The 15,144-nt window shown below is 30.7% G+C and overlaps 1 protein-coding gene across 1 annotated transcript; it reads right to left on the bottom strand.

Annotated features, from left to right (window-relative positions):
• Positions 1 to 12: 12 nt before the first annotated feature.
• Positions 13 to 14,476, bottom strand: LOC139521477 (uncharacterized). Its single transcript, XM_071314952.1, has 18 exons — positions 14,342 to 14,476; positions 12,594 to 12,724; positions 11,770 to 11,942; positions 11,535 to 11,642; positions 10,180 to 10,329; positions 8,987 to 9,232; positions 8,495 to 8,594; positions 7,621 to 8,025; positions 6,858 to 7,053; positions 5,340 to 6,190; positions 4,935 to 5,060; positions 4,266 to 4,349; positions 2,132 to 2,368; positions 1,671 to 1,793; positions 1,127 to 1,180; positions 757 to 840; positions 417 to 542; positions 13 to 183 (listed from the first exon to the last, which is right to left on the bottom strand). Exons 1-18 carry the CDS (start codon positions 14,359 to 14,361, stop codon positions 20 to 22), a joined length of 3,378 nt encoding a protein of 1,125 aa, XP_071171053.1. The 5' UTR covers positions 14,362 to 14,476; the 3' UTR covers positions 13 to 19.
• Positions 14,477 to 15,144: the final 668 nt, after the last annotated feature.

Below are 15,144 nucleotides of genomic sequence, written 5' to 3'. Positions count from 1 at the left end.
ATTAGACTTTGTTTCATTTTTATTTCAAATTAAAAAGAATTGTATGATTGAACAGGATTTTGTATAAATGAAAGTTGTTTTGTTTTAATTTATAGTTACTGTTCAACTGTCTTATCAAAGGAGCTGCTGTGGCCGGACCTTCTTCAATGAATTCTTTAAAATTACAGGTAAAACACCTGTCATCTGAAATGAAATGTTTCACAATCATTCTTTAAAACATTTAAAATCTTAAGCAGATCAAAATCAATTAGCTGTGCTTAAAAAAAAAAGTATTTCTCTGTAAAAATAATTGTTTTTTTTACCGTATTTAAAATTACAAGTGAAGAGGATCAACAAGATTAATTGTAAAAATTACAATACAAATATTCTAGGTTTTTTATTGTGACTGAAAATAGTGTATCTGACATATTCTATACCTGAGCAGTTGTCATGCAGTTGTAGAATTCTGTGCATATCTGTGAGTCGAACACACTGCAGAAGTGCATTTGCAAAACATATGTTCGCACCTTTACTATTGAGAAGTCCTCCACTTGGGTAAACACCTACAAAATGAAAAGTAGTCTTTACTTCCTATGACTTTTTTTTATAACATTCACCCACTTTTTGCACAATATTTAATTTCTAAACTGCAAGGCTTTCAATATGTCATCATTTGGAAAATAATAGTCTTTAATAGCCTGCAAAACATCTCTTTCATTTTGTTAATACATTGGTGAATGTTAAGATTTTAGATTGAAAACAAGTATGTTTACTCACATGATATTTTAATTTCTTTGGCAGATTTAGTGCCTGTAGCAAATTGTAGCTTTCTTTTCCTGTTAATATGTTGATATTCTGTATCTAAAATAAAATTATAATTTTTAATAATGGTTGACAAAAAAAATTTTTTTTTTAAGGCTGTCTTCAAAAGAGTCATCAAATTCAAGAAAAAATAATTCTGTAGAGCCTCTAACAATTCATTTTAAAACAAAACACTTACTACATTTAAAATACCATTATCACTCAAATCTATATCTTTATTTACCAAAGTCATAACAACTATAGGCATACAACATATAAACTACACAAATATACATAGATAGCAGAAGGTAATGTGTTTAATCAAACAACTCAAAATAAAACAAACCTGAAGCTTTCAGTATTGGTCTTCCCTTTGATACATCTACAGACGAGGCAATACCTTGGAAAATACAACACAATGTCAATTTAATTGATATAAGACTACTGCTTAATATTTTTGTTAAATTATAATGATATTCACGAATTTCAAAATATAGTGTTTGACTCAGTTTTTTTCAACTATGCCAAATAAAAGGAGATATCTGAGACAGTTGGGGAGATAATGTAAGTTTTATGATTGAAAGTGTGGTGAAATTATTAATTGTAATTTGTAGCAAGGAACCAACTGAGATGATCCCATTTTTTTTAAGCATATTATTTTATAAGACTTATCTTCTCACATTTTATCAAAACATTCTACCAGGTAATTTTCTTTTTATGACACATCATTGAATAATCTATACAAAATGTGACAATTTTGCCCCACATGTAGATTGAAAAGAGAGCCATACTTTTCATTTTATTCTTGAAAAAAATGTGATTAAAAGTTCATTTTCAATAATTAGCTAAACATTCTATGGATTTTAATTAAGACACTCCAGCCAACTTACCTTTTGTGGCTTTGAGTGATTTAAAAACAGGATCATTAATAAGTTCCTCCATAGCTTTTGTTCGTTCCATGGCTTTAACACGAGGATCGTTCTCAACTGTCAACGTGATAATCTCTTTAGTCACTGAAAAAAATCAATGTATAAGTAGAACTTATTAGTCAAATTATATAAAAAAGCATGCACTTAAAAAAAAAAAAAGCAAAATTTTTAATACTTAAAATCCTATTTTGTTTACATATTTCACAATTTTAAAAGCCCTGTTTATTTCTTCAGTTCATAAGATAGACTTTATAAATTTTATATATATTTTTTTTGGTGTGGTTTTAGAAGTTGCATTGACAAGAACAGGACTGCCAGATGGTTGGGATAAAATATTAAACCTTACGGAACTTTGTTTCATTGGGGTATGGATATCCTCATGTTTCTCATGGTACTTAAACTTCTAATCTATAAATGTTTACCCATCTGTTCCAAAATAATGTTAATCATCCTGTCCTTTATCTCCTTGGGTAATGTTGTCGGCATAAGATAAGTCATCTGGATCATCATTTCTGCTACTAAATCAGTTGAATCATTGCAAACATCAAACAGCACTGAAAATCCGATCTGACTAGTCATGTCCAGTGTGTGATTGTAGGTATTCTGTGCAATGTTTATTAGATTGAACCAATGTGTTGTGTCGATACTAGACATAAAAGCTGAAAAATAACATAAAAACAAGCTCCATTAAAGTGAACACTTGTTTTTACATATTTTAATGTATGCTTCATTCCTACAAAATGTAATACATGTATAAAATTGTACTAAATATTTCCTCAGAAAAATTAAAATGGTTGCTGCAAGCAAGTTATGCTTCAGGAATAGTTTACCCTGTGTGCAGTAAACAAAGGCTCTGCTAGTTAAGCGCTGATTAGTTAATTCAAAAGTAGAATGAATCTCATTGCTTAATAAGTATGATCTCATACAGTAAATGAGAACACAGGCTCCAGTGATTCTGAAACCCTATAAAACCTAGGCATGGAACAGTCCACAAATAACTACTGACCAGCATTTCAAAAAGAATTATTTTGATTCTCATAGGACAAATACCGTCATTAAAAAACTGAAGCAAGGGTGGGTATGCTGTGTGTGTGGCTGTACTTTTTTGCTCCCTGTTAGATAAAGCTCAAATATCCTTATAAATATGTAGGTTATTTCGTGAATAAAGGCTAGAAAAAACTTTTGAATTCTTTAAATTATCAAACCCAACATATGCCATTTTTAATTTACATGTTTTTCTCGTAAGCTTCCGTCAAATCTAAAGTTGACATTTTGTAACTAAGGAGACTTGCTGAAATTAGTAAATATGCGAATAATGAGATAGAATAGAAAATAAAACAAAACCTACTCAAAAATCAGTTTTTTATACAATATCATACAAATTCCGATGATTCACGTAACAGAAAACTTTTAACTTTAGCGGTTTCACTTGTATGATCTCATGTTTTGAAATGACTTAAATGCGCCAAAAAGATTAATAGAATTTTGTGGAATTTTATTTAATTTTTATTTTGTTCATTTCTCCAAGCTCTTGTGCATAAGTTCTTTATATTATGCATACAAATAAGAATAAAAGTTATTTTGTCTTTTTTATTTTTATTTCAATTAAACAATAAAATAGGCAAAGGGATGAAAGGGTCTGCAAATAGGTTCCAATACAAGTAGATTTACATGGGAAGTATATTGTAACAGCCATTATTAGGTATATCTCCGAGTCTGCACTAAGTACATTTTATCGAGAATTTTATCACAGTGCGATTTACAAAGCTGAAGAAGCACGTCATATTAGATTTTAATACACTATTTAAATAAAATAGTTATGTGATCACAAAAATTAAGGTAAGTGTTGATTATATAAAGAAGCAGTTCTAGTTATTGTTTTTCTTACTTACTAGAAAATACAATATTCAAATGAAGTATAACATAATGAGAAACAAGTGAGGTGCTCAATGTATATATGTTTTAATATATATGTAATGATAAAGCTAGAACCCGTTCACCATGTGTACCTACCACAATACCGCATCTAAAATGTAAACAGATCCAAATACATACAAGTAAGTTGAAGTAACAATTTAATTAATAAAGGAAAAAAATACATATGCTTATTAAAAAAAATTCAATTGTATGTAATAATGCCTTATGAAATCTTATGAAAAAGTTAATAAATGATTGAATATGGTATTAAATACAAATAAGATCACATATTTTAACTACATTTTTACCCAAATTGTGTTTATATACTGATCAAGTCATTTTCACTGATTAAAATGGAGGTAATTGATTAAAACTTATCCAGGTAAAAACCTTTAAATTGCTATGGTACAAATAATTACTGTCATTTTATTAATTCTTCATTTTAAGTAAATACACATATCTTTGTATGTAAGCCTACACACATGCTTTATACTTAATGAATATTTCCTATGAATAGATTTGTGAAAAAGAAAACAGACTGTTCATTGACTTATAATGGTTTACTTTTACACATTTTGACTTGGATGGAGAGTTGTCTCATTGCCACTCATACCACATCTTCTTATATCTATATCATACCTTTAAATTTTTGTAAGATGTTTAGATGGTGCCCTTCTGGAATTGTATTTTCAACTGTGTCCAAATTCTGTCCTGTACTTACACCTGTTAATTATTTATAAACTATCAATATATGTGTAATTACTTCCATAAAATAAATTGTCTTCAATAATGAGGTTTATTGTATTGCAATATAATATTTCCCACAGAAAGTAACCAAAAGGTAGCATGCGATAAATTCCAATATTGCACTAGTGCTATAAATCTTTAAAAATTCATGACTTCATCAATGTCAAAATCTAGTTTAAACCAATTTTTACTGTTAAATATTATATTGCTAAGATACAATAAAATGGTTATTCCATAAATATTGGGGAGTATTGTCCCTCGTAGAACATATATTGCACCCACAAGCTAGTGCACTATAAGATTCTACTCAGGACAATATTTCCCAATATTCATGCAACCCTATGTTATAAAACAAAAATAAATTAATAATATAATAATTCTTATTTGATTTGCATATTAGTCAATTGGTTGAGTTTATACACCAATAAATTCCTTTAAAAGGTGTTTAATCCTATAATAAAACTAGACAGTGAAATGTTTATGTTTACTATGTAAAATATATACCATTTATAGTTTCAATTAAATGAACTGATATATCTTTGAGATGAGTTTTATAATTACCTTCATCAGGAGTCCTTACTTCACTTTCCTCACTGATGGCAGTTGCTTCATATATCACAAAGTCTTCATTGACAACTGATTCTATGACATGTGCTGTAGACTCACTTGTGTTTCTTTCAAATAGCTCTGTAATAAAGATTTGACAACTGTTGAAGAGAGGCAAAGGTACAAAAAGGGACTCTTGTGTAGAATGCAAAAACATTAAAACATCATCATGTGAATATTGATACCCAATTCAATTTAGCTCCAAAATGTGGAATAACAGTAACATTGATTAACTTAAACAAGTTTAATATCTCCACTCGCTCTATTGGGCCTGGGATATGAATATTTTAAAGTTCAAATTTAAGAGCAGATGTGACATCATTGATACTGTTCTCAAATGAATAAAACCAAAATATTTACCTTCATTTTTCTTTATAAGATCATTCACACCAAGTTTTGTGTGTCCTTCTTTCTGTCTAGTGGCCTTTCTTCCTACTCTACCAACCCCCTTCTTCTTTGCCTTTGTCTTCTTCAGATTTCGGCATTTTATTGGCTTTTTTGAAGTTCCTATGTGCAGCATCTCCTCTTTATCCAGCAAAAATTCTGCTGTCTGTGGAACTGAGGAGTTCATCTGAAGCCTAACTGAATTCAGTTGATCTATTGTGGAATTTAGGACTTCAGAATCTTCCACCTTATAACAGAGATCTTTAATGAGATTGCAAATGCTCTGTATTTTTTGCTTTTTTCTTTTGATACTTGCAGCTGATGAAATTGGAAGCTCAATAAAGTCTGCTGTTGACAAGTAAGCCTCTGAGTCTGCAAGTTCTGCATCAACAGTTTCTTCAACAAACTGTCTGTTGTCAACATTCTCCAATTGGATGTCTAGATTTAGAAATGGACTCTTTCGATATAATATTGGTAAACTCTCCCAACTCCAAATATCAAAGTTCTGGAAGATGGCAAAAAAGTGTTTGCATGGTAGGTGTGACTTCTTCCAGTCTAAGCAGTCACATGATGGGAGGCCTATGTCATCCTGCTGGAACTTTATCAAATAATGCAATAGAGTGTTGTCACTTGTCTGGCTCTTAACAAGGAATGTGCCGTTGATGTCATCCACAACGTCAATATCTTCAGATGGGATGTTAATAGCTTCTTGCCATCTGACAAAACAATGCTTCACAACATGTGGAGGTCTGTTAGTAAGAAATTCTGGTATATCAGATGCATATTTTCTTGCCTGGTCAGATGCTTGTATGTTCATCTTTCGATATCTGTTAATAATAAATCACAGTTGTTACTTGTTTTATCAAACCAATGTTTGCACTGGGTTTTTCCATAACTACAGTTTGCATTTTTGCCAAAATCATAGGTGCATTTATAACATTTTGACATCGACAAGGGTCTGTTTTTCATTGGGGGAGGGGGTAGTTGGTTCATTACTTTTTCTCTTATTATCAGTTATTCTTTGACGAAATAAGCATTTGCTGATTTAGTAACTGTCAGTAATCAACATATTAATAAAAGGTATAAAACTGTGTGGTAGGTCAAATGGTTCATTTGTCACTTGAATTTGATTGAACAACCATGATACAAAAATCAATGTAATACTATTTCATTTTTATAGCCCTCATATATATAAAAATAAGAGGCCACTAACAAAATTTTATTGCCTTTGAATTTGTAATATCTTAGTATCAAATGTTAATAAAAACTACTATTTTACTACATATTCTCTGTTGAAGACAACAATCTCCACACCAATAACCAAATAAAAAAAACATGTTTTGCTCTTTATATATGTTGATATTTGATATGCTGGCACATATTTTTACCACACAAATGCTTTCAATAGTTCTATCTCTTTTAGTGCTTTTATGAATTAATTATTTTATCATTCTAAATTCAAGAAATAAAGACTGGAATTAATAATACATATACAAATCCAATTTCATATGAACTTCTACCTTCAGATTGTCTTTTGCCTCTTCAAATTCCATTTCTGTTGATGCTGTAGCAATATTTCTTAGCAAGGAAAGAATCTGAGATTTGTACAGCTGAACACCATTGTGGCTTGCATTCAACCAACGATCCCATGCCTGTTCTCTGTGAAAATCGCACAGGTACACAAAACTATCTAAAAATAAAGACAACATTGTAATCTTGTGATGTTAAGTTAATTAAAATAGAAATAGCAAGTCTATCTCTAGTTTTTATATTAAAAATGCCCACACACATATATATGTGACATACAGATCGTTGGTTTTCAAGTTTGAATGATTTTACACTAGTAATTTTTGGGCCCTTTATAGCTTATTATTCTGTTTGAGCCATGCAAGGCTCTGTGTTGACCTATAATGGTTTACTTTAAAAATTGTTATTTGGATAGAGAGTTGTCTCATTGGCACCCACACCACATCTTCCTATATCTATATAAAATCAGTTATTGTTATGCAATTTTTATGTAACATTTTTTTTATTGGCTAAAAGTTACCTTCAAATCCACAGTTGACCAGGTGTAACTAAGGATCAACAAATGTTTGATTTGAATTCTTTGATTACTTATCTATCAATATTTTTAATGGTTAAATTCTACTTTCTACAATAAAATTGAGATGGGTGTCAAAGAAGTGTCAAAGGGACAATTTTTAACAACCTGACCATAGAGCAGACAACAGCCGAATAATTCTCTAAATTTTAATACCTGGAAAAACTGATTCAATTGCATTGATTTCTTCTGTTGCATAATCACACATAAAGAAACTTGGGTTCCATTCTGGATTCCACTGTCTTAACTGTAATAACACTCTCTTGATGGAATCGCTGTCTTCAGTTTCTGTGATGAAAGTTGCAACAGTCATATAGTTCACATTTGTTGGAACACAAATGAAATACAACGGTACAGCATATTGAGTTGTCCTGTATGTTGCATCCATAAGACATATTTCCTGTCCATATTTGAGCAGCAACTGTTTCTGAAAATCTGATTGATGGATGAATAAAAACTTTTCCTCTGTAACAGATACAGATCTCAATGTTTCATCATCCAACATGAGATCTTCTCCGTTATCATCACCAGCATCATCATTCTCTGGGCATAATGGAATGTCTAAAATAAAATTAAAAAAAATTGGAAGTTCATATTTTTCTCTAAAATTTCTTTTTACTGACCTATTAAACTGATTAATAAGTAATGATATATCATTTAAATATGTAGAGATGAGAACTAGAATATTAACCTAATACAGTATTTGGGTATTAAAAAATGTATTTCATATTTGTGAAAATGTATTGATATCTGGTTACTATGAATCCTAAATATTCTTTTGAAAAATGTAGAATATAAAGATCTTTTTTCATTATTGAGCTTTTTTTTTACATTTTATATGCAAAAGCGTTAAAATACACAATTGTGAGATTATCTCCCCTTTTTAGCACATTTCTTTCATAGTATTTATCAACTAATGTTGAAAATTTCATTTGACTTTTACTGTTGTATATTATATTGTTCAAATACTACATAAATGCTCTTAAAATGTAAATAATATTTAAAATTAAATCGTTAAAGAAAAACATACCTTGATTAAATTCATCATCATTGTCTTTCTTTACTCTAATGTAGAAATTATCCTTTGGATTTTCTAATTCCCATTTAGTTACTAGTTCGGAAACTACAGCCTGTTGATAATAAAATTTAGTATCATTTATGTAGGAGGTCATTGCAATTGTAATGAAATGTTTACTAAAATACTGACTCAGAAACAAAAAGAATGAAATTCAAATGTAATGTTATACAAATGCGGATGAAAAGGTAAATATATATCAAAAGATATTTTTATTCTTTTTAACTACATTTACATTTTTCAAACTTCTTTTTACAATGGGCTGTCATATTTCTGACTTAGTACATGTGTTTCCATAAAAATATGGTGGGTTAATCTGGTTTTATAGTTTCATACACCACCACAGATGCCAAATACACAAATATATAGAGAATAATACATACTACTGTATTTACTACTAAACATATGATAAACACATATAATCTATAGTATAAATTGATTCAATACCTGATCTACATTTGTATTGCGTAGTCTTAATAGAGCTAACGCCATATGGTTCTTGATGTCTTTGATTGATGGCCAGAATCTTTTATTCAATCTTGATGGAATATTCTGGCCATCAAACAAGGTCTGTTTTACATAAACCTCTAACAACAGTTTCATTTGAAAAGTGTTTCCAACTTGATGCTGGACTACCATTAAACCAATATACTTTTTGAGGTCTTCGTCTATTGGTTGAATCAGTGAAGCATCCTTAAAAAAATAACAATTTTAAATAATGCATTAGGATAGAAGTTGGCAACACATATTATAAATCTCCAATATGTTGACCACAGTGGTCAGGTAGTCCAAAACATGGTCTTTCTTATACAAATAGATTTATATATATATATACGCTGCTAGATTAAAACTGATGTGGAAAGGTAACACATGGCCAGCGAAAGCTTCATTTTTATGAAGCCCAGGTGGTCGTGTGGTCTAGCGGGACGGCTACAGTGCAGGCGATTTGGTGTCACGATATCGCAGTAGCATGGGTACGAATTCCGGCGAGGGAAGAACAAAAAATTTGCAAAGGCAAATTTACAGGTCTAACATTGTTGGGTTAATGTTTATATATAATTCTGTTTAGTATTAAATTTAAATTAAGATCCATTTTGTTACATCTTGTGATCAATTTTATTTGGCAATTGCCAATGGCAGTCAACAGGGTTTAAGAACATCAGTTGTTCGACCTGTTAGTCAAATGTGTTTTGTTTAAATATACTTTTTCACTTTTTCAATCTTTTGCAAAATGTTGTTTGTGCTGTTTTTTTACCCTTCTACAACGACGTTTGTTTTACATGCACACTTATAAAAATTGTGCTTTTTATCCAACGCTATCATAGGTTTGGTTGTAGTTTTCAATTTAGACTCGTACATATGTATATATATTTATAACCTTTCAGGACAAGTGAGTTGAAAACTAATAGTATTAAATTGGCCACTTAATATTAGTTGGAAAATAAAAAAAGTATCTTTCCTCCTATTGAAAAAGAACACACACATTACATCTGGTTCAGACTCTGGCTTTCGCAATTTCTAAGAATATGACATTTTTGTATAAGTTGTTTACCCTATGATTAGTTAATAAAAGCACAATTTCTTAAACTGCCATACTGGTCTAAATGGCACAATGAGTATCATGATACGAAACTAGTTACCTCTCCCATAAAGTGGTTTTCATGCTCACTGTCATCAGGTATACTGACAAAGAAGGTGTGTTCCTTTCTAATAATCTGGCCTGTTCTTATTTTTTGCTTTATGGACAAACTGGCCGCATCTTTTTCACTTCTTTTTCCACAGTCTGAAACCTATGGAGAACATATATATATATGAAACAAATAAACATTAATTAAGTGGGATTGCCTTCATGAACTTCATAAAAATAGAAATACTTGATTTAAACATTAGAATTATTAAAAGAGTGACCGTATTATGCTGTTAAACATTTGTCTGACATATATGAATGACTGGATTACATGAATGAATGACTGGATTACATGTACAAATGACTGGATTACATATATGAATGACTGGATTACATATATGAATGACTGGATTACATATGTGAATGACTGGATTACATGTACGAATGATTGGATTTCATGTATGAATGACTGGATTACATGTACAAATGACTGGATTACATATATGAATGACTGGATTACATATATGAATGACTGGATTACATATGTGAATGACTGGATTACATATGTGAATGACTGGATTACATGTACGAATGATTGGATTTCATGTATGAATGACTGGATTACATATATGAATGACTGGATTACATATATGAATGACTGGATTACATATATGAATGACTGGATTACATGTACAAATGACTGGATTACATATATGAATGACTGGATTACATATATGAATGACTGGATTACATATATGAATGACTGGATCACATATATGAATGACTGGATAACATATATGAATGACTGGATTACATATATGAATGACTGGATGACATAAATGAATGACTGGATTACATAAATAAATGACTGGATTACATATATGAATGACTGGATTACATATATAAATGACTGGATTACATGTATTAATGACTGGATTACATATATGAATGACTGGATTACATATATGAATGACTGGATTACATATATAAATGACTGGATCACATATATGAATGACTGGATTACATATATGAATGACTGGATCACATATATGAATGACTGGATAACATATATGAATGACTGGATTACATAAATGAATGACTGGATTACATATATGAATGACTGGATTACATATATAAATGACTAGATTACATGTATTAATGAATGGATAAGCTGAAATAAATGACTGGATTACATGTATTAATGACTGGATAAGCTGAAATGAATGACCGGGTTACATTTATGAATGACTGGATTACATATATATGTATGACTGATAAGCTGAAATAAATGACAGGATTACTTTTATAAATGACTGCCAGGATTAGATATATGAATAAATGAATTACATGTATGAACAAATGGATTACCTTATAGTCAGGGAATCTGATGACATGTCTCACTCTAATTCCAGCCGAACAATCTTTCTTCTTGGTAGTTTGTAAAAGTTTTCTTGTTTTCTTATAATCATGATCTCCCTGAAATAAATTCAAATTTGTATAAATGCATCGCATATGTTCTCATAGTTATTGGGAAAATTTTCAACATAAAAGGGTTCATCACTGGAAGCAACTTGTAAATCTATCTTTTTCATTTCATTCTTACCACTTGGTGATCTTTCCCTTTCTTCCGTTCCTTTTCTTTTGAATGTGTGTCTTTTCCATGGTGACATGCCATTCTCTTCCTCCCAACAATAATGAATGGAACCCCATCATAGGAAATGTAAGGCACAGTTGACTTTTGTGTGTCCTCAAAACGAACTTCTGAGTGAAGTAAATCTGAAAAATTTAGATATACATGATGTTATAAGTTCTTTAATATAAAGCCAATAATTCATTTCTATTTAATTTATTTAGCAATTAAATACAGCAACATTGTTGATGTTGATGGGTTAAGTCTTTAATGCTTTGACCATGTGTTATTACAAAGAATTATACATGATGAATGTATTTCATTGAACAACAAATTTGTTTTTCAGGGTTTTTTTTATATACATAAATAAGGCTGTCAATTTTCTTGTTTACATTGTCATTCTGGAGCCTTTTATAGCTGACTGTGCAGTATGGGCTTTGTTCATTGTTGAATGCCGTACAGTAACCTATAATTATTAATTTCCGAGTAATTTTGGTCTCTTGTGGAGAGCTGTGTCATTGGCAATCATACCACATCTTCTTTTTTATATTAATCATTTCATATCAAAACACTGAAAATTATTTTCTGAGACATCAAGAATCATCGCATCAGACATTTTCAGTTCGACAAGATCAATTTTTTTTTTAAATTTTCAATATGAACATGAAGGTATTACAAACACCATAGTAAAAATACTACATTGGGTTATCAAAAGTCAAACTTAACCACCAGGAAACCTCAAAGATAAGCGTGATAATTTTTTTACATTCGTATAAACTGATAAAAGCTGTAATTACCAAAGTCATCCTTCCCAAACATCTTATCTTTTTTGACTGTAACATATTTTGTTGATTTTGACAGCTCATGTTCCCGAATGGCTTGGTAAACTTCATCCAAGGAATGAACACATACAACCTCATATGTGACACTACATATATAAAAAAAAAAATATCAATTGCAATTAATTTACATGTATATTTTTTAAATCAAAGAATATTTCATGACTATATTATTTGCATGTATCACTTAAATGTTTTTTGTTCTTTTGTCCGCCATTACTGGAAATCACACAGGTTCCCGTAAAATTTTGACGTCACATTACAAAATATCTGACGCCACAATACAAAATATCTGACGCCACAATGGAAAAGTGATTGTTGTATGCGTCAAAAGTTCACGCATCAGGGTCAGCCAGGATTAGCGATAAGGTGTATGCCTTAACCAAAGGATGACCCATGCTCATAAAAGCAAACAAGCCTATTTCTAATGGGGTCCTTTAAGTCTTGATATCAAACAATCAATTTTACAGCATTAATAGTATCCATGATACACAGCATAACTTATCTATATAAAAATAATCTAAATATTTTCCGTTTTTCTGTTTTTTTTGGCAAGTGCAGAAATTTTGTATAAGTTTAAAAAAGTAATAATTTTTGTTATACAAATATAATTCACAGGCATATTTCTTCAATGTCAGGCACCCTGTGCAGTTTTTAGCCTAGAAAATATAAAATGGCGAAATTGTGTCCACGGCAAATATGTGCGTTTAACGCAGCGTTAGGCATACCTGTTGCTCGGGGAGGGGGGCACTTTCTATATAATTAGTGGTAGGGATGAGCCGCTGGAATAGGTTACTTTTTCATGCTCTATGATATATGAAAAGGGTGGGAAATTCAGATTAAATATATCAATAGGTTGATATTATCACTTGCTTGATTATATCATAAGTATCTGAAACTAATCAGATGTCCGTATTTATTCTGATGTGGTATTTCCACTGATGCCAGTGATAGATGCAATAAATCCAACTATTTTGACATTGGCACCCAATTAACATTCAAGGGTTTGTATACATAAATCATGATAACAATTATTTAAAGAAATTCCATTGTGACAGTGCCCTTTACAAGGGAATGGCAATGCAACTTTTTATCAGTTTTTAATCAATATTTAAACATGTTAAAATCGGTAAATGTGTTAGACTCTGTTGTGATATTACTTTTATCTGACCATGGTTATTTATAATACCATCTATGATCTGACCAAACGTCTTTTATATATATTGTATTTTGGAATTGAAATATCTTAATTCATAATGAAAGATGTAAAATGGGCAATTAAGAAAAAAGTGTGGCGAATTTATTGGAAAAGACGGTGATATTATTGCGACTATTTTGCTCCTTAACAAGAACGTGATGATGAGCAGGGAAAATATTGAAATATATCTATAGGTCTGTTTTTTGTTAATTAATATACATGATATATATGACAAGGTATATATTTTTGATGAACAAAATATATGAAAAGGGTGGGGGTACTTAATGTCTCAGCTGCTCACTCCTACCAACAAAAAAATTTAGTGCCCCCCCCCCCCCCCCCCTTCCCACCCGAGAGCTGTTGGTGACCTTCTGCTGATGTTTTTTTATTTGGTTGGGTTGTTGTCTCTTTGACACATTCCCCATTTCCATTTTCAATTTTATTGTTTGCTAGGTAAATAAATTAGCATTAATATGATTGTAAATTAACATAAAACGAATTGTTATACCCATTTGAAGAAACTGCCATGAAGGAGCATAAATATTTATATATATTCTTCTTTGGACTTTACCGCCAAGATATCATATCAGAATTTATATATCTAAGGTAAATACACAGAAACTGATGACGATTATTTAATGTAAAATTTTATTCGTTACGGAGCGGAAACGATAATTTAACCGGAATGAATGAAGGGATTACGTCAAAAGAGATGCTTCGAGAAAACCAGAGGCTCCATGTCGAAATTGTCGTCACAGTCGATTATTCCAAAAGTCGACGCACTTAATTGTTCATTACTTTTTATATAAATTAAACTCCATTTATCAATAAAAATCAAATGTTTTATTATAGTTTTACTATTTCATACGGTACCTGAGACTACTATAACACATTATATATAGTAGTCTCATGCAGCTAGTTCAAACCTGCCAACTTTTGAAAATGCCCATGGGGGTTTTGCGTGCAAGATGGCTGTCATAGTCCTTAAAAACCTTCAAGGGTCCTGCAAATACATTGTAATATTGTTTTTTGGCCTCGTCATACTTTAATAAGCCTAAAGTCATTGTAAAATTAATTGTTTTTTTTATATTGTGAACAAAATTGGTCTTTCAAAATTTCAATTTGGGAGCCTCCATGGGGAAAATCCCCCACAAATAGTGACAGTTGGCAGGTATGCTATTTTAGGGGGTAATTATGGTTGCATTGTAATTAAATATTTGACACACAATAGGTTTCCGCGGGAACATATATATATATTAACTTCAGTTCAAATATGACAGAAATAGATTTATCAGAATTTAGACTCAGAAC

This window comes from Mytilus edulis, chromosome 4, assembly GCF_963676685.1.
Source record: "Mytilus edulis chromosome 4, xbMytEdul2.2, whole genome shotgun sequence".
NCBI classification, from domain to species: domain Eukaryota; kingdom Metazoa; phylum Mollusca; class Bivalvia; order Mytilida; family Mytilidae; genus Mytilus; species Mytilus edulis.
The sequence above is the reverse complement of the archived record's forward strand: the minus strand, read 5'-3'. Positions and strand labels throughout refer to the sequence as shown.